Source organism: Budorcas taxicolor, chromosome 25, assembly GCF_023091745.1.
Source record: "Budorcas taxicolor isolate Tak-1 chromosome 25, Takin1.1, whole genome shotgun sequence".
Lineage (NCBI taxonomy): Eukaryota > Metazoa > Chordata > Mammalia > Artiodactyla > Bovidae > Budorcas > Budorcas taxicolor.
The window spans coordinates 44,830,846-44,854,791 of record NC_068934.1 but is presented as its reverse complement, the minus strand read 5'-3'; the positions used below and the strand labels follow the sequence as shown (position 1 = coordinate 44,854,791).

The following is a 23,946-nucleotide window of genomic DNA, read 5'->3' as shown; positions in this document are numbered from 1 at the left end:
CACAGCATAATTTAAACACTCTCAAGTAAACTAATCTTGGTTTCACCAGGCTAACATTTTGCACCAGCACTCTCTTTTTCATCTCCAACAGTTTTTCACACCAGCACCTCCCTGGACAGAAAGTAATGTGCGTGGCAACATCAAGTTTTTGTTTGCTGAGTTTTGATTGGTTTTGATTTTTCATATGAGCAGTGAAAACTCTCACGGAGCCAACTTTTTAAAAATGTATTTCTTTTTGGTTGCCCTGGGTCTTCATTGCTGCACACAGGCTTTCTCTAGTTGTGGCAAGAGGAGGCTACTCTTCGCTGCAGTGCAAGGAGCTCTCATTGCAGTGGCTTCTCTGTTTCAGAGCTCAGGCTGTAGGGCACGGAGGCTCAGTAGTTGTGGCGCTCGGGCTTAGTTGCCCCATGGCATGTGGGATCTTCCTGGACCTGAGACTGAACCAGTGTCTCCTGTATTGCAAGGCACACCCTTAACCACTGGGCCACCAAGGAAGTCCTGGAACCGACTTCTGATGGAAATGCCTTCGGTTCAAATGCCAAGACCAGAAGGCTGGGGAGAGGATAAACTGGGGGACTGGGAGTGACATATACACACTCCTCTATAAAATAAAGAGGACTAATAAGGACCTATTGTACAGCACACGGAGCTCTATTCAAAACTCTGTAACCACCCATATGGGAAGAATTTGAAAAAGAGTGGATGTATGCTTATATAAATATATAACAGATTCAGTTTGCTGTGCAGCAGAAACTAACACAACACTGTAAATCAGCTAGACTCCAAAAAAAATTTTTTAATGCCAAGACAGTTCTTCTAAGACAGACCTTTTGAGTCCAGATATGAGCAAAACATTAACCATATCTTGACTGGTTGTTAAAAGCTGCAGCAGAAAAAACTTTTTTTCTTGATTATCGGCATCACTTACAAATCTTACAAGTGGTATAATGGCATTTGTCAGTGAAATCTGTTGACTCATCAGCCTGGATAAAGAATCTGTTGTTTTTTCAGTTAATTACCAAGAAAAAAACAAATGTCTTCAGCATCATGTGACATCAGTATGTCTTGTTGTTGCTCCCTCTGAGAGTAGAATCTTTCCACTCTTTTGTTGAGCATCTTGCACTAACATTCCACTCATATAATTTTACACACTAGCATTATTAGTTTCTTTTTTTCTGAACAATAGGTCTGTTACAAATAACTTGTTCTTTGAGGCTTTTTAATATAACAAATGTGGTTATAAAAGCCTTGATCTGTTTGCTTTGTGATACTATAGATAAAAACTAGCACGTTTATTTGTCAAATGGCTGTAATTTGTAGTTAAATTCTTTCCAATTTTGCTAAAGCCAGGGCTACATTTGTAAATTGTAATTTTTCATCACTAAGCCTGCCAGATTTGTCTACAGTTCTAAGCTCCTCCTCTTTCACTTCACATCTCATAATGAAACATCACCACTTTGAATCACTAGATGCCTTTGTAAAACACAAACGCTAAGATATAAAATAAAAAGGCATCATAATAACTAAACAGGAAACTCGCAAAAAAATATTAAATCATTCTGAAATTCACTTCTAACCTATCTAATTCATGTTTTACATTCTTCATATCAACAGCAAAGTGGCAGCGAGGCCGCTGTGTGTGCTAAGTCTCTCAGTTGGGTCCAAATCTTTGCAACCCCATGGACTGTAGCCCACCAGTTTCCTTTGTCCATGCGGATTCTCCAGGCAGGAATACTGGCGTGGGTTGCCATGCACTCCTCCAGAGGACCTTCCCAACCCAGGGATCGAACCAGCCCTCCTGCATTGCAGGCGGATTTTTTACGTCTGCGCTACCAGCGAAGCCCAAGAATACTGGAATGGGAAGGAATGCCGCGAAGTCATGGGAAAAAAATATTTCTTTAGAAAAGAATTTCCTCTGATATTTTTAACTGCAATGCCTGGCTTGCGGAATCTAGGTTCCCTGGCCAGGGATCGAAGCAGCACCAGGTGCAGTGGAAGCAAAGAGTCCTAACCGTTGGATCGCCAGGGAAGTCCCTCCTCTCGTTCTCTACCACATCAGAAAGTGTGTTTGCGCCCCTAAGTCAGTCAGCCGTGCGTAAGGGGGAGGTAACCCGAAGGACAAGGGTGTGGTCATCCATCTTCACCTCCTCCTCTCCAGGCAACAGCATGTTCACATGTGATGGACAGACTTGTTATCTCATGCTGAAAACTGAGCAAGGCCCCACCCACTGAGCACTGCTGCCGGGGCTGAACAACCCCCCACAAATGAGTTCCGAGGCTGCTCCATTAGGGTCCATCCCTGAAACCGCTAGCATCGCACAGCACACGAGGTTCAAAAATAACACATATCTTTTTCTCTTCACAAAACAGAATCCCTAACCTAGAAACATCTCAAGTAAATTCTGTGGTTTTGCAGAACTCAGAAATCTCTGCCTTAGACTATCACTCCTGTCTGCTTGTTGATCTACACTCCAGCCCAAAAGAAGCGTGGAAATACCTGCGCCCACATCCTGGGCCTTAAATTGAAAACCCGGAAGTTGTTGCACTGCTTCCGCTCTCACTCTTTGGCCACGCTTAGATGCGAGGCACACTGGGAAATGTCTCTATTTGGGAGAATATACCGGGGAGGAAGAGGAGAATGGAACTGTGAAATAACTGTCCTATTAAAAACTCTTTCCTTGTCTGCGGCTGGCAGCAGACACTGAGCCCCGTGAGGGCCATATCTCATCACTGGGCACTTGGTACCCAATGGCACTATGAACTTAGCTGTGACCAAGCACTGAGGAAACAGCTCTAGTCAAAGTGGGAACCTGAAAGTTCCAGAAGAGCTGCGCTGGTCATGAATGAATTCTGGTGGATTTCAGCAGGAAGACAGGACAGCATGGCGGAAAGTTTGGAATGAGTGCTGACTGTAAGTTCTTATTTATTGAGCAGTTTGTTTATACTCTTTGAGCCGCATTTCCAAATTGGGATAAAACAAAATGGGCATAATATTATCCATCCTGTGGAGATACTGTGAGGATTATATTTAAAGTGCATAAAGCTGGTCTGCAGTAAGTATTGGCTGTTAGTTTAATTTTAGTAATAACCCAAGAGGGACACTTCCACTAGTCAGCCATCGAGACAAGGATGACAGTGCTAATTACCATTTGTTGTGCTATTAGTATAAGCTTTACGTATCTTAACTTTTTTGACCCTATGAGGTAGGTGTTATTATCCCCATTTTATAGAAGAACAGACAAAGGAAGATTAAGCAACTAGACCAAGGTCACATACCTGTTTACAGTGGAAATGGGCAGTTTGAACCTCAGAGCCAGTACCCAAAAGAGCCCTTCCTGGATAACTGGATAGCCCTTCCTGGGAACTGGATCATCTGGCTTCTTAAAGTTATTTTTTCCAGTAACAGATTTAAAGCAACTGCTGGGCCTCTGATGTCACCCTGAAATTCTTTGCCCAGCTTTGCCATTGACCTACTGGGCCACCTTGGGCCAGTCCCTTCCCCTTCTTGACCTCAGTTTCCTCCTTTTACAATGAAGAGTTGGACACAATGATCTTTGATCCTGAACTATAGCTCAGAAGGAGGCATTTGGGAATTAGGCCTGAGTAGAGGTCTGCCTATGACATCATAGAGGGGAGAATTCCATAAGAAGTCAAGCTTTCCTAGAAGCCCCAGTGTGACGGCTTAGGTGATTAGGCGAGACAGGTTATCCAGAAAGGGCTCTTTTGGGCCCACATGTTAAGCTTTCCTCATTCCAGGGTTCCCAGCATAGTCTCAGATCAATCTTCCATGTCTGCAAAGGCTCAAAATGAAGCAGACACTGATGACTCAGATGTGTTGTCTCACCTTGGCTCATCAACCCCATACCATAGGCCAGGCCACGGTGGAGTCCACCACCATCACCAAGGTGCATCCCATCACCATGGGGAGTCCCAACATCATGGCTTATCCCATCATCGTGGTGGACCTCACCACCCTGAAGAATTCCGAGACTTCCATGACAATGTCTTCTCCCACCATGCCCACCGCTCCTATCACTCTGCCAATCGTGGTGAGTCCCACCATCATGGTGTAGACCACCGCTCCACATCCCTTTCCCAGGATCCTTCCCGTGACACTCTCATCTCCCGCCAATCCTATGGTGAGGACCACTTTGACAATGAGCACCACCATGGTAGCAGGAGGCACCATGGGCGGTCCCACCAACACAGGGAACCCAACCACCATGGTGGGTTTCACCACCACACTCAGGTTCCTGACTATAGTGGGCTCCATCGCCAAAGTGAGGCTCACCACCATAAAGACTCCACCCAATCTAGTAGCCGCTCCCACCTCAGTGAGGCCTATCACCATGGTGGGCACCACCGCAGAAGGCCTACCTCCATGATGTCCTACCACCATGGCCCACCTCACCATGGCGAACGCCACCACAGGGAGCACCAGCACGGCGCACATCCTCATGATTACCCCCACCGAGATCAGCACCATGGGGAGTACCGTCATGGAAGCTCCCAGCTCCTTGGCTCATACACGCCCCACACCGTGACCTTAGGCTCCCTCAGCTCTGCCTATTCTCGTCCAGCGGTTTTCCAGCACAGCAAGCCAGACCTAAAGAGCTCAGCCTTCACCTTGGCTGGTTCCCTTAGTACAGTGAACTCACACCCTTCCGAGACCTCCAACAAAGTCTATCCTCAGGACTCCTCTTCCAAAACCTCGGAAAGCTGCCCTGAAGAAGACGAGCACGTTCAGAAGCACAAAGGTGCGTCTCAAGCGCACCCCTCACCCCCAACTCCAGCTGCCTGGCCCAGGTTCCAGACCTGAGTCAGGCCTGGCACGTCCTTCACAAGGCTCGCTCTCCCCTGCAGGTGTAGTCCATTGGCTCTTCATGCGCCTGACCTGGAATTAGGCACCTCTTCAGGCATCAATTGTTGGTTCATTCAGTCACTGTCTTCTTCATTCTCATGTTCACCTCTCAAATGTTTCCTGTTATTGAATGTGAAAGCTGGTGTAGGTCACTTATCCAACCAAACCCAGACTGCCCAGTGAAGGGGTCCATCACCTGGATCACAGCATTGACCATTGTGGATTCTGTTTGTCCACATTTCGCCCACTAAACTGTGACCTTCTTGAGGACAGAGGGAAGAACCAGTGCCTGAATGAGGGCCTGGTTGGAGGGCAGGGAGGACCTTGCCTGTTAGCATATAATCCCCCCCCCCCCAAATTGTTCCCTAGTAGTTCAGTAGACATGGCATTAGCTTCTTGAACAAGAAGCAAGGGATTTGTGTCTGTTTGTGGAAGAGAAGGCGGTCAAGAGAGGGAAGCTATGTCGGAAGCATCTTGTAGGGAGAGGCCGAGGTTACCAAGAGGATGGGGTGGCGAGGAAGACTGGATCTTCCACATGTAAGCTGCCATATGAGTAAAAAGTGTGGAGTGTAAGAGCCTGGGCCCCTGAAATATGCTCAAATCCCAAGCAGACAGGCACCTGCAGGGCAGGGTCAAACCCTGGTTTCTATACCAGCGCAGGACAAGCATGCCAGCCCTGAGTGAGCTCACAGCAGGCAGGCCTGGGAGGGTGCCCAGATCCCTGGGTTCCTTGCCCCAAGAACTTGCCTTTCTGGCCCCCTTACAGTTGTCCGAGCCCCGCGGGCCCACAAGAAGGTGCACTCTTCGGACTTGTTGTGTTGGTTGTGGGAAAAATTAAGCCAGCTCATTTGGGGTCTTCGGAGAATGCTCAGGAAACTGGTTGACTCCCTGGCCTTTGAAACCTTCATCATCTTCATCGTCTGCCTCAACACCATCATGCTTGTGGCTCAGACCTTCGCTGAAGTCGAGGTCCGGGGTGGTAAGAGCCAGGGAGCCCTGTTCACACAGAGAAAGCCGTTGATGTTGTTCTGGGCCTCCTGTGAGCCTGACCAAGTTCCGGGTGATTTAAACAACTTAGCCCATCTGATCCTCACCCTGGGAGGTGGGCGACATTGCCCAGCAGTTAGAGTGAGGCTCAGCGAGTTTTGCTGAAGTCAACCAGAGACAGGAGGGTCTTCTAAGCTTGAGCGTGTGCTGTTTGTGACTACAGCCACCAGGTGGCGCATCAGCTCCAAGTACGTTGATTTGTGCAAGAAGGATGCCCAGAACCCATGTCCGATGGACGGGTCAAGGAGGCCCTGGAGGCCAGGAAGCCCTGGAGGGAGGAGGCTGGGAAAGCTGGGAAGACCGTCCCTAAAACTCCAGGGAGCAGAGTGAAGGAAAGGACCTGCCACAGGACCCATAAAGTAAGGAGAGAAGAAGAGTGGGCTGATGTTTCCTGCAAGCAGTTTAAGGCTCCCTTGGAAGCCCTTTACTATGTGAAATGCATTTAATGCTCATGAAAATTCTATCAGGCAGACTGTTATATCACCATTTCATAGATGAGGAAAGTGAGGCACAGAGCAGTTGAGACGCACAGCCATTGGACAGAGCCAGCTTCTCCCTAAATGGCTGCTTGCAAGTGAGGTTCCAGCGAGGAGGAGGAGGCAAGGGCTGGGCTGCTGGGGGTAGGGGTGGGCCTAAGCGAGGGCTCCTTCCTCCCTCCCCACCCCATGTCCTCACAGAGTGGTACTTCATGGCCTTCGACTACATCTTCCTCTCCATCTACATTGTGGAAGCTGTGCTCAAAATCATTGCTCTGGGCCTCGCATATTTTTTGGACCCCTGGAACAATCTGGGTGGGTAGAGATGGGGCCTGTGTGTGTGTGTGTGTGTAGCAGGAGCCCTTGAACTGCCCAGAGGTGACAAACGCAGGGGGTGTTGGTCCTGGGAGGGCTGTGGGCCTGGGCACGGGGCCTGGGCAGCAGTCTGTGACACCCGGGCACCCCTGTGTCTGCAGATTTCTTCATCATGGTCGTGGGTATGCTGGACTTCGTGCTCATACAGGTCAACTCTTCCTCCACGCGTGCGATCCACAACCAACGCATCTTCCGCATCTTCAGGGTCTTTAAGACCCTGCGAGCATTGCGGGCGATCCGAGTCCTTCGGAGGCTCAGGTTAGCAGGACCACAGCTGCCCACGACAAGGCTGTAGATTTCCAGAATGCTTTTCTGATGAGTCTCCTTCCTTTCACTAGGCTCAATCTCTAATTTTCCAGAGAGGGGCTGGGACCCTCTGCAAAGTAACTAGCAAACCAGGGATCTACCGCCTTCAGTCATCAGCAGTCTGAAATCTGTCATCATCTTTGGTTTCTGGGCACAGACCCACACCCCACTGACACAAGCCTCTGTCTCAAACTATGCCCACAGATTCCTGACCAACCTCCAGGAAGTGACTGGGACCCTGGCCCGGTCCTTGCCGTCCATCACCGCCATCCTCATCCTCATGTTTACCTGCCTCGGTATCCATGTCATGGGGCTGGGTGGGAGTGTGAGGTGCTGTCATGGACAGAGTGGCGAGGCGGAATCAGAAGTTGGGGGTGGTGAGGAGAGAGGAAGAGGTGGGAAGAGGACCCCATGAGCCAGGTTTGGTCCTCAACAGCCAGTCCTGTTCTCTGTGGTGCTCCGGGCACTGTTCCACTACTCTGACCCCAAACGCTTCCAGAACATCTTCACCACCATCTTCACGCTCTTCACCATGCTCACCCTGGACGACTGGTCCCTCATCTACCTGGACAGCCGGGCTCAGGGTAGGGCAGGCCTCAGGTTGGGTGGAGGGCAGGGGCTGTCTGGGTGGGCAGACCCTGAGGGCTCAGTTATCCCATCTGCCAAGTGGGGCTTCTGAGCCATGCTGGCCGGGGTGTGGTGAGGACCGGCAAGGGACTCAAAGCTCAAAGGAGCCCACCCCGTCTCTTCCAGGGGCCTGGTACATCATCCCCATTCTCATGATCTATATCATCATCCAGTACTTCATCTTCCTCAAGTGAGCACCCGCCACCCTGCACGCCCCAGCTTTACTACCCGCAACCTCACCCCAGGGGCACCCCCTCTGCTCCCCTCTCACTATGGTTTTGCCACCACAAACCCAGAGGAGGGTGCAGTCTCGCCTCCAGCCCCCTCCTGTCTCTTGCCCCAGCCTGGTGATTGCTGTCCTGGTGGATAACTTCCAGATGGCGCTGCTCAAAGGCCTGGAGAAAGTGAAGCAGGAGGTAGTGAGGGGATGCAGCGAGTGGATCCATTGGGAAGACACGGAGGGGGCACAGAAGCCGCAGGGAAGGGTGGAGGGTACTCCAGGACAGGCAGACATGGGGCTCTGGCAGAATGGAAGCCTCTTCTTTGCAGAAGGCAGCCGAGCTCCATGAAGAACTGTTGGATGACTCGGTGACGAAGCTCATGGAAGCAGGTACCAGCACCCCACTTCTTCCCTGACGGACAGAGAGTGCCAGGACCAACTTTACTTATTTATTTATTTTTGGCCACACTGGGTGGTTTGCAAGATCTCAGTTTCCTGACCAGGTATCAAACCCAGGTCCCAGGAGTGAAAGCACCAAGTCCTAACCAATGGACCACCAGGGAATTCTTTTGGCCTAGCTTTAAGAGTCTTGGAATCTGAGACTCAGGAGAATTTTCAGAGCTTAGAACTTTGGTCCAAAGAACTCCATGACCATCCGCCACACTGATAGTCAATTCTTGAAAGACCCATTTGCAAAACAACTAACTAGCCATGTTCAGTTCAGTCGCTCAGTCGTGTTCAACTCTTTGCAGCCCCACGGACTGCAGCACGCCAGGCCTCCCTGTCCATCACCAGCTCCCAAAGCTTACTCAAACTCATGTCCATTGAGTCGGTGATGCCATCCAACCGTCTCATCCTCTGTCATCCCCTTCTCCTCCTGCCCTCAATCTTCCCCAGCATCAGGGTCTTTTTCAGTGAGTCAGTTTTCTGCGTCAGGTGGCCAAAGTATTGGAGTTTCAGCTTCAGCATCAGTATCAGTCCTTCCAGTGAATATTCAGGACTGATCTCCTTTAGGATGGACTGGTTGGATCTCCTTGCAGTCCAAGGGACTCTCAAGAGTCTTCTCCAACACCACAGTTCAAAAGCATCAATTCTTTGGCGCTCAGCTTTCCTTATAGTCCAGCTCTTACATCCATACATGATTACTGGAAAAGCTGTAGCTTTGACTAGACGGACTTTTGTTGGCAAAGTAATGTCTCTGCTTTTTAATATGCTGTCTAGGTTGGTCATAACTTTTCTTACGAGGAGCAAGCATCTTTTAATTTCATGGCTGCAGTCACCACCTTCAGTGATTTTGGAGGCCCCCCCCCAAATAAAGACTGTCACTGCTTCCATGTATGGATGTGAGAGTTGGACTGCGAAGAAGGCTGAGCGCCGAAGAATTGATGCTTTTGCACTGTGATGTTGGAGAAGACTCTTGAGAGTCCCTTGGACTGCAAGGAGATCCAACCAGTCCATTCTGAAGGAGATCACCCCTGGGATTTCTTTGGAGGGAATGATGCTGAAGCTAAAACTCCAGTACTTTGGCCACCTCATGAGAAGAGTTAACTCATTGGAAAAGACTCTGATGCTGGGAGGGATTGGGGGCAGGAGGAGAAGGGGACAACAGAGGATAAGATGGCTGGATGGCATCACTGACTCGATGGACGTGAGTCTGGGTGAACTCCGGGAGTTGGTGATGGACAGAGAGGCCTGGCATGCTGCGATTCATGGGGTCGCAAAGAGTCGGACACGACTGAGCGACTGAACTGAACTGAACTGCTTCCATTGTTTCCCCATCTATTTCCCATGAGGTGATGGATCCAGATGCCATGACCTTAGTTTTTTGGATGTTGAGTTTTTAGCCAACTTTTTCACTCTCCTCTTTCACTTTCATCAAGAGGCTCTTTAGTTCTTCTTTGCTTTCTGCCATAAGAGTGGTGTTATCTGGATATCTGAGGTTATTGATATTTCTCCTGGAAATCTCTGAGATCTAGCCACATTACAATTCACCAAACATTCATTTCTGTTAATAATGTACAAAGTTTATAGCAGTTGGTCTTATATGAGATGACTTCAACTGTCCTTGAGGCTTTTGTCAAGGTGTTATATGCACTTGTCCAGAGGTACTCAAAGAGGATTGAGAGTCTATAAAAATGAAGTTTCTTGTACATGTTCATTTTTACACATCTGACTTTCTGGGTGAACAGATTTTGAGCCAATGGCTTTGCCTCCTGCTGAAAGATGTTCAGAACTTCAGAATCTGAACTCCGGAATCCCACTCCTAGGATCATCAACACCAAAGGATTAAAGACCCTCAAGTGTCACCTGGCCCCTCACCTGCCCTCTCCATCTTGGGCACTCAATGCAAAAAAAAAGCTTAAAACAAAAAGAGGAATTAATTGTCTCAGATACTTAGTAACTTGTCTTCAGCTGAAAACAAGGCCGGAGGAGAAGGGGACAATTCCCTGACCAGGGATCGAACCCATGTCCCCTGCATTGGAAGGTGGATTCTTAACCACCAGACCCAGGGAAGTCTCCAGGCAGCAGCTTGACTTCCCCCTTCTTTCTCTACATCCAGAGCCTAAAGAGGTGCTGAGTGAACACACTATACAGAAGCAGCTCATTGAGAAAAAGTTTGGAGCCATGACTGAGAAGTAAGGAGGTGCAAAGGGAGGGGAGGTGGCAGGTCTGAGGGGAGAGGCCTGGGGGCTGACTGGGCCCGGACAGCTGGGGACTTGCGGCTGTGCTCATGGCAGGGGTCCTTGGCACAGACTTCTGGCACTCAGGAGAGCCTTCTCCCGGAAAGCCAGGCCTGCCCCATCTCGTCCGGACTGGCTTCAAACCAGCCTTCCAGGCTCTTCTCTGCTGCTAGCAGAGCTCGAGCCCCAAGCTCTCTGATCACGGCACCCCTCACCGCCCTGGCCCATCCTGGCTTTATGCACAGCACAGCACACACATGTCCACTTTCAGGCCTTTGCCCGCCCTGTTCTCTCTGCTGGGATGTTCTCTGGCTGCCAACAGCAGGCATAGGTGATCAATAGCTGGAAGAACTGAGATCCAGTCCTGCTCATTTCACCTCCTGGCTGCTCTCCCAGCTGCCCTCCACCCTCCACATCCCAGCTCCTCAGCCCCTAGCGTGGGCAGGGACTTGACTCCTCTGTGATATTTTCTTTGGGAGTTTTTCAGCCTCCAAACTCTTCCCCACTGGCCCACCCTCACCTCCACTGAGAGTGGTCTTTGTTTTTGTTGCTGTTTTGCCTGTTGGTTTTAATCTTTCTTCCTTCTACTTTCTATTTACTTAGCAATCTTTGTTGTTGTTTTTTAAAGTTTTGGCTTTTCCTGCCTTCTCTGAGTTTGCAGCCTTATAAGGGCTCCTGCCTCCCTTCTCTTAAGGTCAGGGCCCCTCACTTTGACCTTCCCTGAGTGTCTTCATCTTGAATTCATCCATCCTCTACAAACTTCTTCCTTGAAGCCTGCCTGGTCCTCAGGACACTCCCCACAGTTCACAGATCTGGGCGCGCTGGGAACTCTGTCTATGCTTAGCAAACCCTCAAAGTGTCTTTCAAGCTCAGCCCAGTGATGCTTCCTCCAGATATCTTTCCTGATACCAGGTCAGGTTTTCCTCCTCTGGGTCCCGCAGTGCCCTGTGTTTACACTTGTCACCAGTGTAAACACCCTTGGCGTGCCTTCTTGGCTCTGTCACAGACGGAGCTGCTTGTGGCAGGAGCTGTTTCTCTTTTGTTTCTGTGTCCTCCAAGCACCATGCGATGTTCCACAATTTCAGTGTTGTTTGATGGCTGGACTGATAAGGCACACTGGCAGTGAAGGAGTTAATAAATGGGTAGTGGGTGGGGGTGGGGCCAGGGAAGAGCAGGTGGATGGAGAGATAGGTGAGAGAGGGAAAGGGTGGGATGGTCCCATGGGTGAGTCAATGGATAGATAGCCAGGCGAGTGTGCCAGTAGGTGGCTGAGTGGGTGCATGAGTCAGCGTGGGGTAGGTTGGACGGATGCAGGGGCAGGTGGTTGGGAGGTAAACAATCGTCAGAACTCTCCATGGTCCAGGCAGATGATGGGGCTGCAGGGTATATGTGGAAAAGGAGATACACCATAGAGGGCCCACACAGAAAAGGGCGGGCCGTGGCTGAAAATGGAGGCGTAGGGTGCTGTGAGTGCGGGGGTTGAGGGGTGCGGAGGCACTCTGGGGGCTGAGATGGCCCAGCTTTGCCCCCTCTCCACCGCCCTCAGGCAGCTGGAGACCCTGTTCCACTTCCTGCAGCTGGTGGCTGGCGTGGAGCATTACCAGCTGAAATTCCGCTCCCAGGCCGCTGTCATCGATGAGATTGTGGACACCACATTCGAGGTGAACCAGGCAGGACCTGGGAGGAGCCAGTTGGAGAGGACGGGGCACTGGAAGGCTAGGTTTCGGGTGCTTGTGCCCGGCAGTGGCCCGAGTGAGAAAAGTGTGGGCCTCCCGGAAGCAGAGGCCGGCGCCATCACTTCCCACCCCCTCCCCCACAGGCTGGAGAAGAGGACTTCAGGAAGTGACCCCCAGAGAGGCAGCCTGGGTCCAGACTTCAGCCTCTGGCTGGCTGTCCACCAACTCCGGCCAAGTCCCCATATCCGCTGGAAAGATCACTGGGCCTGCGGGGGTAGGGGGGAGGCGGCCAACTGAGTTTTAAAATCCCAGGTGGCTCTGTGTCCTCACCGGCTCGGCCGAAGCACAAGGGAACCTGTGTGCACGCATGCACGTGTAGCCTGGAGCATGTATACACGGGAGTGTTCTGGGTGACAGGCTTGTCCTTGGATCCCTTCCTGCCCCACTGGGGCCTGGCATCCTGGCTGGGCCTAGCATCCTGGCTGGGCCTGGCAGGGCCTTAACAGCAGCCGGGGGCAGGTTGGGGGGGTGATGTGGAAAGTGGACCAGGCTCAGTGATGGACGGAGAGTGGGCAGTCACCCTGCTTCTGGGAGGGAGCCCGGTCTGGTCCAGGAGACGGGAGAACAGGTTAGAACAGCGCATGGTTGTCAAGAGCCCAAGGGACCAGGAGGCTCCGGGAATGAGGGCTCAGAGCCCAGGAACTCAGGCCTACCGGCACCCTCAGCATCCAGTATCAGGGTGCCAACTCGCTGGGGACAGCCTGAGCCCAGAAGGCAGAGGTCATCACCACACCCTGCCCTGCCTGGGGTCAGGCTAAAGAGCCTCGGGGAGGGGAGAGGAGGGAGGCTGTTCAAGTCCTCCCGGCCTTGGGGTGGGGATGGGGAAGGGTGTGTGTGGCGGGGACAAGCCTCTGGTAGAGGAAAGCAAGAAATGAGCGCCCCTGTAGGATGCTCAGGTTGGCAGTGGGCACCAAATGCTAAGTCTCACTCACGTCCAGCCATAGGGAGTTCTCCCACCACCCACAACACCCACCTTACCTCTACCAGAGTGAAGCTGAAGGGAATCAGGGACAGAAGCCCAGAGCAGGGGCTGAGCGGTGGCCACTTCGCTCTCCACCCCATCTACGTCCAGCCTGGACCAGACAGTGGCCACGTCTCTGGGCCCCAGAGAGAAGCGGCGCGTCTCCTCCCGGGCCCCGGCCCAGCCGAGAGGACAGACGGGCTGTGCGGAGGAAATACCCACGAGGGACTTGGGCACAGATTCCAGGGGTAGAGAGACCACTGGCCTCACCTCACCGCACGACCTCACACATTCATTCAGCATTTCCTGCCCGAGTCCATGCCAGCCATGCAGGAGGTTCCTGCTTGCTGGCACCTGGGAGCCAGCCAGCAGCAGAATGACCGCAGCTGCCATATCTGACAGGCTTGAGTTTCCCCTACAACCCTCGGTCCCGTCAGACTCAGCTCCTCAGGCCCACTGCCACCCCATTCAGCCTCCGAGGGCTCGAGGAGCACGACCTGGGAGCTGGGACTGTTCCTTGTAAGTCCCAGCATCGGGCAGGAAGCCGGCCAGGCAGGAGCGGGCGTGAGGCCTGGCCGGGCTGCAGGCAGGGGCCGCCAGGTGCTCCCCACGGCCACCCTGCCCGCCCGCCTGGGGCCTGGTGGGGCCCACCCTCTGAGCTCCCTCAGGATCTGGTTCCCGCCCATCCTGTCCTAGACACGCACAGGTGTGCATCCGGGCATCTGAGAGACAGCTCCAGCCGGGGCCTGTGGGTCTACATTTGGGGGGCTGTGTATACATCTCCAGCTTGTCCTCAGAGTGAGGCTGTTGTTCCCGTGTGTTTGTGTCTGTGCTTCTGGGTTGCTAGGTCTCATGCGTGTGTGTGTGTGTGTGTCTGTGTGTCTGGGAGCGATCTGAGGATCCATGGTGGGTGTGTGTCTGGTGTCTGGGAGCAATCTGAGGATCCATGGTGGGTGAGTGTGTCTGTGTGTCTGGAGTCTTGAGAAGTTCTGGATGCGTGTGTGCCTCTTGTGTAGTGAGTGTTAATTCCAGCCACAGATTCAGGTGTGCAAAACATGTTCCAACTCTATTTCTTTAAAGGACGTTAAACTGCATGTCCCCTCACCCCTTCTATGGACAGCGGATTTGACCTCGCTCCCCTGGGGGCTCCCTGCCAGCCCCTTCCAGGGGTCTTGCTCAGGACAGAGGGTGGGGGAGTCCTCCTGGCATGGGGCCCACAGCGTGTGTGTCTTGGCCAGCAGGGGCTCTGCCATCTCTGGGCCACATGCTGGTCTAAGAATCTCACGGGATGAGAGCTCAGTGTTCTGGGGCGGCGCGGGCTAAACCCCCAAGCGCCGCTCTGAGCAGTCCTGGCAGCTAAGAGGGAACAGGGCTCAGGCGCCCCTCAGCCTCCCCTGGCTGCTGTCTCCTTCCTGTCCTGGGGCATCATCCCTCTCCTGTGACTGTCTCCCCACCCATAACTTGGCAAACTCTGGGAATCTCTGGAGGTTTGTTCCTCTGTCTGTGATGCTGGGATATTTGGGGGACTCCAAATTTGGGAGCTGAACTTTGCACCCTTAGCATCTTCTGGGCTGAGATGGCAGAGGCCGAGCGTGGGGTGGTGTGGGCACCCTGTTGGCTGGAGCGGGGTTGCTGGGAGTGGGAGTGGGGGACGAGAGAGGGACTCAGAAGAGACCAATGCCAGAAGCAGTGCTAGCAATTTATTGCCGTAGATATGGTCCAAGGAACTGACATGCCCTCCACCCATGCGCCCAGTCCTCCCCAGCCTCATTGGCTCCCTCTCTCCCCTAAGCCCACAGGGGTCTCTACAGGGACACACAGTCATGCTTTAGAAGCTGGGAGGAGTTCTTCCAGGGAACCACAAGGATCTCAAAGTCACAGCGCAGCTTCTGCAGAGAGAAGGATGAAAAAGGTGGGGTGAGCCCAGGCCCCAGGCCACCACCTCCCAACAGCCCTGTGCCTGTGACACTCTGGGATGCAAGAAGGAACAGCGAATTAGATGGTCAGGACCACCAGACCCCAGACCTTCCCAGCCAACCCCAGCCTCCCACCCCGCCAAGTCCAGGGGAAGCCCCAGTCTGCTCCTCTCTACACCCTCACCCTAGCCTCGGGGCTGAGTCAGCCAGACATCAGCCCGGCCAGCCAGACCAGTTCAGGCTGGGCAACCTGAGGGCCCGGCTGCTGGGCTGATGCCTAACTGGGGACACAGCTGTTACCTCCTGCTGTGCTTCTGCGGCCAGGGGGCAGGTGGTGAGGTCTACGTGGTCTCCAGCCACGGCACTCTTCCGGCAGGCCGTGCTCTCCATGTCCACGGTCAGGTAGTACTTGATGCCCGCCACCAGCTGGGGCAGAGGTGGGCACAGGTCAGGGGTGCCTGGAGACGACCCTTGACTTGGACCTCTCACCTCCCTCCGTGTCCTCCCATCACCCATCACCTTCCCCTGGGCCTAACCAGCACACGGCCTTTGGATCAGACCTGGGACTGAAAGGCAGGGAGAGGGCAGCAGGGAGCTCTGGTGGGGGTCCCTGGTGAGGTGGGCAGAGCCTGGGCCAGAGAGTAGCCTGAGACTCACGTCCACACAGCTGCCCCTTCTCCCTCACCCCACCACACCCCAATCCGCCTTTCAGGACAAGGCCGATTCAGGGTTGAACCTTTTTGAAATTCAGAGATTCTGCTCCGCATGGACTTTTGACGTTAACTGGATTTTGAAAACTGTTGTGTTAAGATGCCACCCTGATTACTCTTAGTCGCCCCTCCATCTGGGGCCCGGCTGGGGCCGCTGTCGCCTCCCCGCGCTGTCGGCGCCGCCCCCTCCCCGGCCCCGCCCGGCCGCCCGCACCTGGCTTTGCGCCCGGAGGATGGTAATGTCGCGGTAGTAGTAGTCGCTGTTGCTGCCCATGTTGTAGTTGGCCACGGCCGCCTGCGCCGCCTTCTGCACCTGCGGGTCGCTGGGCGACAGCTCCTGCAGTTCTCCGACCTTGCGGTCCCCCGGCCGGGCCCGGGCGTCGCGGGGCAGCACCAGGAGGCAGAGTGCGAGCAAGGCCAGGGCCATCGGCAGCAGGAGGCTCGGACGCGCCATGGCCGTCGGTGTCGGTATCTGACCGCGGCCGGCGCCGCTTTTATGGGCTCCGCGGCCCCACCCGGCCCCGCCCGCCGCTCGCCGCGCGCCCCCGCAGGCGGGGAGGGATCCACCCAGCCTGGTTGGTCCACACGTGAGGCCGCCTGCGGGGTGCCGAGGAGGACAGCGGGCAGGCCCGAGCACACCTGGGCATCACCACCACGCTGCTTGCCCTCCAGGCACACCTGGTTGGGGAGGGCAAGGACTGCGACAGCTCCTAGCCACAAGTGCCACCACAGGGGCAGTTCACAGAGACCCATCACATATGAGAAACCCACAACAGCTACTAGCAAGCTCTTAACTATCTCCAATGCGTAGTCTTGGAGAAGTTACTTAACCCTCATTGCCTCAGTTTCCTCCTCTGTGAAATGGGTTGCTTCGAGGGTTCAATAAGTGCTTAGGGGAGGCCAGGTGCTATATAAACAGCAGGTAAGCAGGAGTCCTTACTGCACTGAGCCGGGCACTGTTTAACCCTCATGATCAGCATGAGGTAGGGATCAGTGAGCAAGGGTTCCATTTTACAGAGGAGTAAACAGGACACAGAGTAAACAACTGATTTTGCCCGAGAACACAGGCTGGTAACTAGTAAATGGTGACACTGGCTTTTGAGCCCAGGCAGGCGCTGGTGGTATAGGATCCGCCTGCCAACGCAGGAGACGTAAGAGATGAAAGTTCAATCCCTGGGTCGGGGAGATCCCCTGGAATATGAAATGGCAACCCGCTCCAGTATTGTTGCCAGGAAAATCCCATGGACAGAGGAGGCTGGCGGGCTACAGTCTGTGGGGTCACATAGAGCTGGACACGACTGAGCGCGCGCACACACACACACACACACAGGAGACACAGTCTAACTCAAATCTGTGTTCTCAGTCCAGAGGGAGCCCAAAAGATAACTGGCCAGGAGTGTGGGTGGTCCCAGCTCTGCCATTTACTGCCCGGGGGCCTTTCCAGCAAGCCCTTTGACCTCTGGGAGCCTCAGTCCTCACCTGAAGAAAGGTGACAACTCTTGTCTTCTAAGGTCTTGCTAATTATAATGGCCTGAAACTGGGTCACTCATAGATAAACTGGGCATATGTTGGAAGTACCAGCAAAACAAGGCTGTGATTTTTAACTTTTTGGCCACACCCTGCATGTGAGATCTTATTTCCCAGACCAGGGATAGAATGCACATCTCCCTTTGGAAGGGCGTCTTAACCACTGGACCGAGACGGCGGAGGAATAGGACAGGGAGACCACTTTCTCCCCCACAAATTCATCGAAAGAACACTTGAGCATCGAGCAAATTCCACAGATGCTGGCAGAGGACATTAGGCACCCAGAAAAACCACTGGACCAGTAGGAAAGTCCCAGGGCTATGATTTCTGGGGGGAATAATCTGACACAATATAAAAAGCAGCACTGAAGTAGTCAACACAGGAAAAGTTTGACATGTTTTAGAATTTTCTACAATTAATATTTTAAGAATTTAGGGTGCGTGCTTAGTGGCTTCAGACTTTTTGAGATCCTATGGACTGTAGCCCACCAGGTGCCTCTGTCCATGGGATTCTCCAGGCAAGAATTCTAGAATGGGTTGCTATGCCCCTCTCCAGGGGATCTTCCCAAGCCAGGGATCAAACCAGCATCTCCTGCGTCTCCTTTATTGCAGGCAGATTCTTTACCGCTGAGCTACTGGGGAAGCCAAGTGCAGGGCAGTTTGTACTTTTAATCACTTGTTGGGGCAGGGGAGGGTGTTTTTTGCTCTGGGGACACCAATCTTTAGTGCTTCAGGGCCGCTGAGGATCTTACCTGGGGCTTGGGAGAGGTGGTGGTTTTCAGTAAGCAACAAAGTGTTGGGGCTTAATAAGTGGCAGCTATTATTGTGATGAATATTATGAGTAAGCATCCAAGATTCCCTGATCCCAACCCCAATTCTCAGACCCTCAGAATCCCGAGGTCAGGAAAGGCAGGGATTTCTCCCAGGGAGACCAGGACCAGCATGCAGTCACTGCCCAGGCCAGATGCTGCCCCACACCCTCAGCACAGCTATGAAAAACAATCTTGGGATGCCAAGGAATAATCACAAGTCTGTTGTGGGCTCAGGTGTCTGCCTTAAAGGGACAGACCACTTATGGAGTCCAAGCTCCCTCTGCTCGCCGTATGACAGGCCAGTGAATCCCAGAGACAAGGTGCTGAGGCAAGGGATACAACTATATTTGGAAAGCTGGCTGACCGAGAAGATGGCAGACTAATGTCTCAAAATGACCATGCTGTTAGGGTCTGGATGCCAGGCTCGTTTATAGAACCTGAGGGAGAAGCAATGAGGAACTAAAGTCGAAAGGCCCAGCAGAGAGAGTGGAGGTCAAGTAAAAAGGGCCTTCAGTCTTGCAAAACATCTCCAGGAGGGCCAGCATTTGGAAGGGGCGTATTAATCCCCTTTTTGTAGTTATTCACAGAGGGACAGAGTCAGATTCTCTATGAGCTGAACAAAGGCACTTTAGTTTCACAGTCAGGCAGAGGGCCAGGGTCCTTTGAGGCAGACCATTATGTCCTGGCTTCCCAGGTGGCTCTGACAGTAAAGAATTCACCTACAATGCAGAAGCCTGGCGTTCAATTCCTGGATCAGGAAGATCCCCCAGAGAAGGGAATGGCTATCCATTCCAGTATTCTTGCCTGGAGAATTCCCTGGGCAGAAGAGCCTGGTGGGCTAAAGTTCAGGGGGTCGCAAAGAGTTAGACATGACTCAGTGACTAACACAACACGTAAGAACAGCAGGAAAAGAGTCTAAAAAACAGTTCCAATGTGGAGTGAGAACTGGTTCTTCTCTGCAACAGACCCACTTGTGCAAGAGCTGGGGAGAGCTTGGCTTGATGAGGCGGCCAAGGCCAGGCAAGAGCCAGGCCAAGAGAGCCTGGCCGTGGGGGAGTAAGAGGCCCAGGCTGCAGCACACACTGGGAGAGGTGGGGAGGCAGCCCAAGTGGCCAGGCACCTCCTCGGGTTCCTCTAGGCCTGCGCTCCTGCCACTGGGAACTCAGCTGCAGCTGCACTTAAACCTGCACCAGCTCCCTGGGAAGCTAGCCAAGGGCCAGTGTCCCCAGCTCACTTGTCCCTACCCTGCCATTCCTTTGTGCTGACACCAACAAATCTTTTGCACACCAACCTAACAATTTCCAAAGACTTTTCACCGGCTGGTCTATTCTCACAAACACCCGAGTTAGTAAGCACCATCATTTTGCAGGTGAATAAAGTTGTTCAGAGGTCAGGACAGCTGGAAGACCCTGGACCCAATCAGAGTAACATTAGAAACATAGTACGGCCTGAAACTCCAGGGACAGTCCCCATGACTACCTTTCTGGGCTTCAGACTGGCACCCTCCAAGGAAGCAGCCTGTAACACGAGCTGGGCCCAGCTCTGGCCACCTGGTGATCTTCCAGGGGCCTCTCACACTTCCAAGACCCAGGCTTACACTGAACCTTCATCCCTACTAATAACCATCATAATCTCTGGCTAATTACCTAACTGCTCTATCCTTGGGTCTTTATTTTTGTTCTCCCTTTTATCTTCTACTGTTCTGAGATGTATCTAACAGACAGAAAAGTACAGAGTGTCTTGGATCACCACCATACAGGTCAAGAAGTGGAAACTGCCACTCGCAGCCCCCTATGCTCCCATGCATCACACCTGTCTCTTTCCCCCAAAGGCAATCACTCCCCACTTCTCTTTCTTTACCAATGACTTTTGCAATAAGCTTCCCTGGTGGCTCAGACAGTAAAGAGTCTGCCTGCAGTGCGGGAGCCAGGTTCGATCCCTAGGTCGGGAAGATCCCCTGGAAAATGAAATGGCAACCCACTCCAGTATCCTTGCCTGTAAAGTCCCATGGATGGAGCAGTCTGGCAGGCTACAGTCCATTGAGGTCACAAAGAATCGGACACAACTCAGTGATTTCATTTTCTTTGGCAAAAAGCATTTTTTCCCCTTCTAGTTTTACTGCCTCTGCAAAGAGCCCCACATGGGGATCCAGCTGGGAGCCCCTGTGAATGAACAAAGCCGCTGTGAACATCTGCTCAGGAGCTGACGCAGGTGTGCCTTGTGTCCTGTCCCATCCCTGGCAAGGAATTGTTGGCTCACAGGGTGGGTCTTCAGTTTTACTGGCAAACACCCAACTGTTTTCCCCAATTGTTCACACCAATTTACACTCCCACTAGTTGGATATCTGTTCCTGTTGCTCCATTTCTTCATCAGAACTTGGTATTGTCTGACTTAAAATTTTTTGCCAATCCTGCGAGTGTATAATGGCATCTTATTTGTGTTTCTGACGGACTCAATCTGACCGAACACCTTCTGACATGTTTATTCACCACTCAGGTATTCCTGTGGCTGCCCTCCAGGTCTTTCACCCATTTTCCTATTGTATTGTCTGCTCTCTCGACTGCAGCTCTGGAGTCCTGTGTCATCTATGTGGGTCGAAAATATCCTTCCTCACCCTGGGTTAGGCTCCTCACTCACTCTGATTATCTTGAACAAAATTTCTGTTTTGAATAGAAATTTTTGAAATATTTCTATTTTTGAATTTATCAGCTTTTTAATCTTTCCCTATTCTGAAATCATGAAAATCTACTCACACTATTGCAGTGTTTCTATTTATGATGTCATTTCTCCCTTCACCAGACTTCAAGCCCCGAGGACGAGGAAAATTCTATAAATAAGTAGCTCCTGAACACGACCAGCACTGCATCTGATCCTTACAACAATTTCATTTTCCAGGTGGGGAAACTGAGTCTCAGAGAGACCAAGCGCCACGAGCAAACACCACCCATGGCTCTCAGGTCCATGGGTTTCCGTGTGATGTTTTGAGGACCAGTCTGGCTACTTCCCAGTAGTAAGTCCATGGACATGTCAGTCAGCCTGACCCTCTAGTTTCATCTATGGAAAACAAAACTAACACTTATTATGAAAGAAAAAAAAAATGTTTGCACAAACCTTAGCTCTGAACCTGGTTCATAGTAAGTCCGATACACAGAAGATGAAAATATACCCAATACAAGTGTAACTCACTCAAGCCTGCCCACCCAGTTGGGTTGCCCACACACTTTCTGCCTCCCTGAGAACAGGGCGGACTGCATGAGCCCGGCCCACTCATCCCAGAGACCGGAACACATGACCAATGGCAGGTAGACCTCAGTCCACATCCCATCCACCCTTTTCCTGCTCTGACTCCCTCGGACTTTCCACCAGGTGCTGACTAACCCAGCTGTTGACCACACGGATGTCTGGATCCCAGGAAGGAACCAACCCACTCTCTCTCCCACGTTGGTGAGGGATTGAGACACTCCGAGGCACCTGCCCAAGGCCCGTATTGCCAGGATGGCCGCCCTTGGGAGTGTGAGGGAAGCTGCCAGTTTCGATTTGCACTGATAAGCAGTGTGGCAAACCTGGTCAGTCCCTGGGGAACAGGCAACTCCCAGCCCGCCTGCTTCCCACATACAAAGCCCAGTCATGAAGGCCACTGGCTTTATTGATTTAAAAAACTTTACAAGGACAGTGACTGTTTTGCCAAAAAGACTACCAAATGGCATAAAAGAGACCACAGGTGGGGGTGGGGGTGAGGGACAGGGCCAGGAATCCACTCAGAAAAGCTGGTAATTATTGTCACGAAACTGGCAGGGAAAGGAGAAGGAAAATGCATGCAAGGGTGAGAATTCCAAAAAAGTTGAAATGGTGAGGGGAGAGAACTCCCCAAAGGCCCTGGAGTACATGGGAGGTGTGCACAACAGCAATCTCTTCTTTTGTAGAGGACAGAGGAGGAGTCCTCACTAGGCTGCAAACTCTGGAGACTCAATGCTGGGGCTTGGGATCGGGGGCTCCCCAGAGAGCATCACAAGAAGGCATCACACCACTCTCGCAGGCAGCCAAAGCAGTCCCGGGACTGCTTGGCATTGGCGCCACACGTGTCCTTCAGCCATTCCCGGAAGAGGTCTTCATCTTTCTTTAGGACCAGAAACTGGCCGAGGACCACATAGGCCTGCAAAACAGGCAAAGCAAAAGATGGGCTGCTGAGTGCTGTGTAGGACTAGAACAAGACGACCACTTCCTGGGACTTCCCTGATGGTCCAGTGGTGAATAATCTGTCTTGCAATTCAGGGGACATGGGTTCAATCCCTGGCCCGGAATCTACAATCCTACTTGCTGTGGGGCAACTAAGCCCGTGGGTTCTGGAGCCTGTGAGTCACAATGAAAGATCCTGCAAGCTGCAACTAAGACCCCAGGGCAAACAGAAACAAATAAACATCACGGGGGGAAAAAAGGGCCACTTTCCTGTGGCTCCCCACACAGGAGCCCAAGAGGCAAGGTGGGTTCTGCCCGGCTGACTCTGCCGATCACACAGGAGCGTCCACTACCCAACAGATACACACACCCTCCTCACTCCCCAGCTGCCAGGAAATGCTGTAGTCGCGCCTCGCCCCCCTCCCAACTACAGGCAGCCACTCCACACCTTATCAAAGCCCCTTTCCTCCAGTTTCTTGCCCAGGACTTCGCCAATCCCGGCCAGGCTTCCCACTGGCTTCTCCCCCATGGGCTCTGCCACGAAGTCTCGGTGCTTTTGGGAGGTTGTCATCTCGATCAAGCTTAATCTGGGAATCCCAAGAAGAGGGAAATTAGGGCTGAAAACCCGGGAACGCCCGAAAACCCACTGGCAATCTCACAGGAAGAGAATGCCAGAGCAGCTGTTATGGGGGCTTTCTCGATTCCCCCCACTTCACAGATGAGAAAACTGAGGTCCAAACAGAGTCTTCCTCACTGTTTAAGAGCTTAGTCTGGCCCAGTCCCTACGGGAGCTGGGTTTTGGTACCGCCCCCGAGGAGAAACTATCTTGCCCTAACAGGCGGCGCAAGCAGGACAAAGGTAAGATTTCCACAGTACCCAGGGCCCGCCCTGAAAGTGTCACTCCTCTGTGACCTTGGCTGGGCAAAAGCAGCACTAACTCGGGTCTGGAATGGCCACTTGGCCCAAAAAACAAACGAAGGGCTCCCTGACCCCGCCGCCGCCGCACAGGCTGCTCACTGAGCGAAGGCGCAGCCCGAGCGCGCACACCCGCGCTGCCAGCAGCGTCAGCGCCACACCTGGACGCCCGCCGCGCCCTACGCCGTGGACCCCGCCCCCAACGCGCCGCGCCCCGCCCCTCCCAGCGCCTCGCCGAGCCCTCTCGGAGAGCGCATCGTCTGGCCCGTCTCAGCCCTTGCGGGCCCTCTCCTCCCTGCCTCCCCCTCCTCCCCGCGCCCGTTCCGGCCTCCAGCCCGAGCCCTGTTCCGCGGCCCGCGCTCACCCGCAGCTCCAGTTCCTGTAACGGCTTCTCCCGCCACCCGGCTGCTCCCGCCGCTACCTCAGCCCACTAGAACTTTCTTCCACTTCCGCTTCCGGGTCGCCTCAAGGCCCCCCCCCCCCCCCCTCAAAAAAAACCCAACAACCTACATTGGGCACTTCTAGCCGCTTAGGGTCATAGAGTTGCGACACCACCCAGACCTCAAGAGCGCCCTTAGTAGGAGTTCATTTCCGGTTGCTT

At 53.0% G+C, this 23,946-nt stretch overlaps 3 protein-coding genes across 3 annotated transcripts; 1 reads left to right on the top strand and 2 right to left on the bottom strand.

Moving 5' to 3' along the window:
- Nucleotides 1-4,397: 4,397 nt before the first annotated feature.
- On the top strand, nt 4,398-12,439 carry CATSPER1 (cation channel sperm associated 1). Its single transcript, XM_052661699.1, has 13 exons — nt 4,398-4,491; nt 4,581-4,757; nt 5,628-5,840; nt 6,586-6,699; nt 6,861-7,017; nt 7,270-7,361; nt 7,506-7,649; nt 7,819-7,882; nt 8,036-8,108; nt 8,245-8,302; nt 10,473-10,548; nt 12,140-12,254; nt 12,413-12,439. Exons 1-13 carry the CDS (start codon nt 4,398-4,400, stop codon nt 12,437-12,439), a joined length of 1,404 nt encoding a protein of 467 aa, XP_052517659.1.
- A 2,552-nt stretch (nt 12,440-14,991) lies between these two features.
- On the bottom strand, nt 14,992-16,370 carry CST6 (cystatin E/M). Its single transcript, XM_052662459.1, has 3 exons — nt 16,131-16,370; nt 15,507-15,632; nt 14,992-15,179 (listed from the first exon to the last, which is right to left on the bottom strand). The coding sequence occupies exons 1-3, from the start codon at nt 16,368-16,370 to the stop codon at nt 15,096-15,098; spliced, it is 450 nt and encodes a 149-aa protein (XP_052518419.1). The 3' UTR covers nt 14,992-15,095.
- A 5,743-nt stretch (nt 16,371-22,113) lies between these two features.
- BANF1 (BAF nuclear assembly factor 1) lies at nt 22,114-23,831 on the bottom strand. The gene is made up of 3 exons (XM_052661648.1): nt 23,710-23,831; nt 22,879-23,017; nt 22,114-22,407 (listed from the first exon to the last, which is right to left on the bottom strand). Exons 2-3 carry the CDS (start codon nt 22,999-23,001, stop codon nt 22,261-22,263), a joined length of 270 nt encoding a protein of 89 aa, XP_052517608.1. The 5' UTR covers nt 23,002-23,017; nt 23,710-23,831; the 3' UTR covers nt 22,114-22,260.
- Between the last annotated feature and the right edge of the window lie 115 nt (nt 23,832-23,946).

Coding starts and splice junctions, on each gene's coding strand:
- CST6 (XM_052662459.1), bottom strand. CDS start 16,370: ATGGCGCGTCCGAGCCTCCTGCTGCCGATGGCCCTGGCCTTGCTCGCA. Junction 15,633..16,130: donor TCCTCCGGGCGCAAAGCCAG/GTGCGGGCGGCC, acceptor CCTCTGCCCCAG/CTGGTGGCGGGCATCAAGTA. Junction 15,180..15,506: donor CCGCAGAAGCACAGCAGGAG/GTAACAGCTGTG, acceptor TTCTCTCTGCAG/AAGCTGCGCTGTGACTTTGA.
- BANF1 (XM_052661648.1), bottom strand. CDS start 23,001: ATGACAACCTCCCAAAAGCACCGAGACTTCGTGGCAGAGCCCATGGGG. Junction 22,408..22,878: donor AGGAAAGGGGCTTTGATAAG/GTGTGGAGTGGC, acceptor CCTGTTTTGCAG/GCCTATGTGGTCCTCGGCCA.
- CATSPER1 (XM_052661699.1), top strand. CDS start 4,398: ATGGCCCACCTCACCATGGCGAACGCCACCACAGGGAGCACCAGCACG. Junction 7,362..7,505: donor CCTCATGTTTACCTGCCTCG/GTATCCATGTCA, acceptor CTCAACAGCCAG/TCCTGTTCTCTGTGGTGCTC. Junction 12,255..12,412: donor TTGTGGACACCACATTCGAG/GTGAACCAGGCA, acceptor CCTCCCCCACAG/GCTGGAGAAGAGGACTTCAG.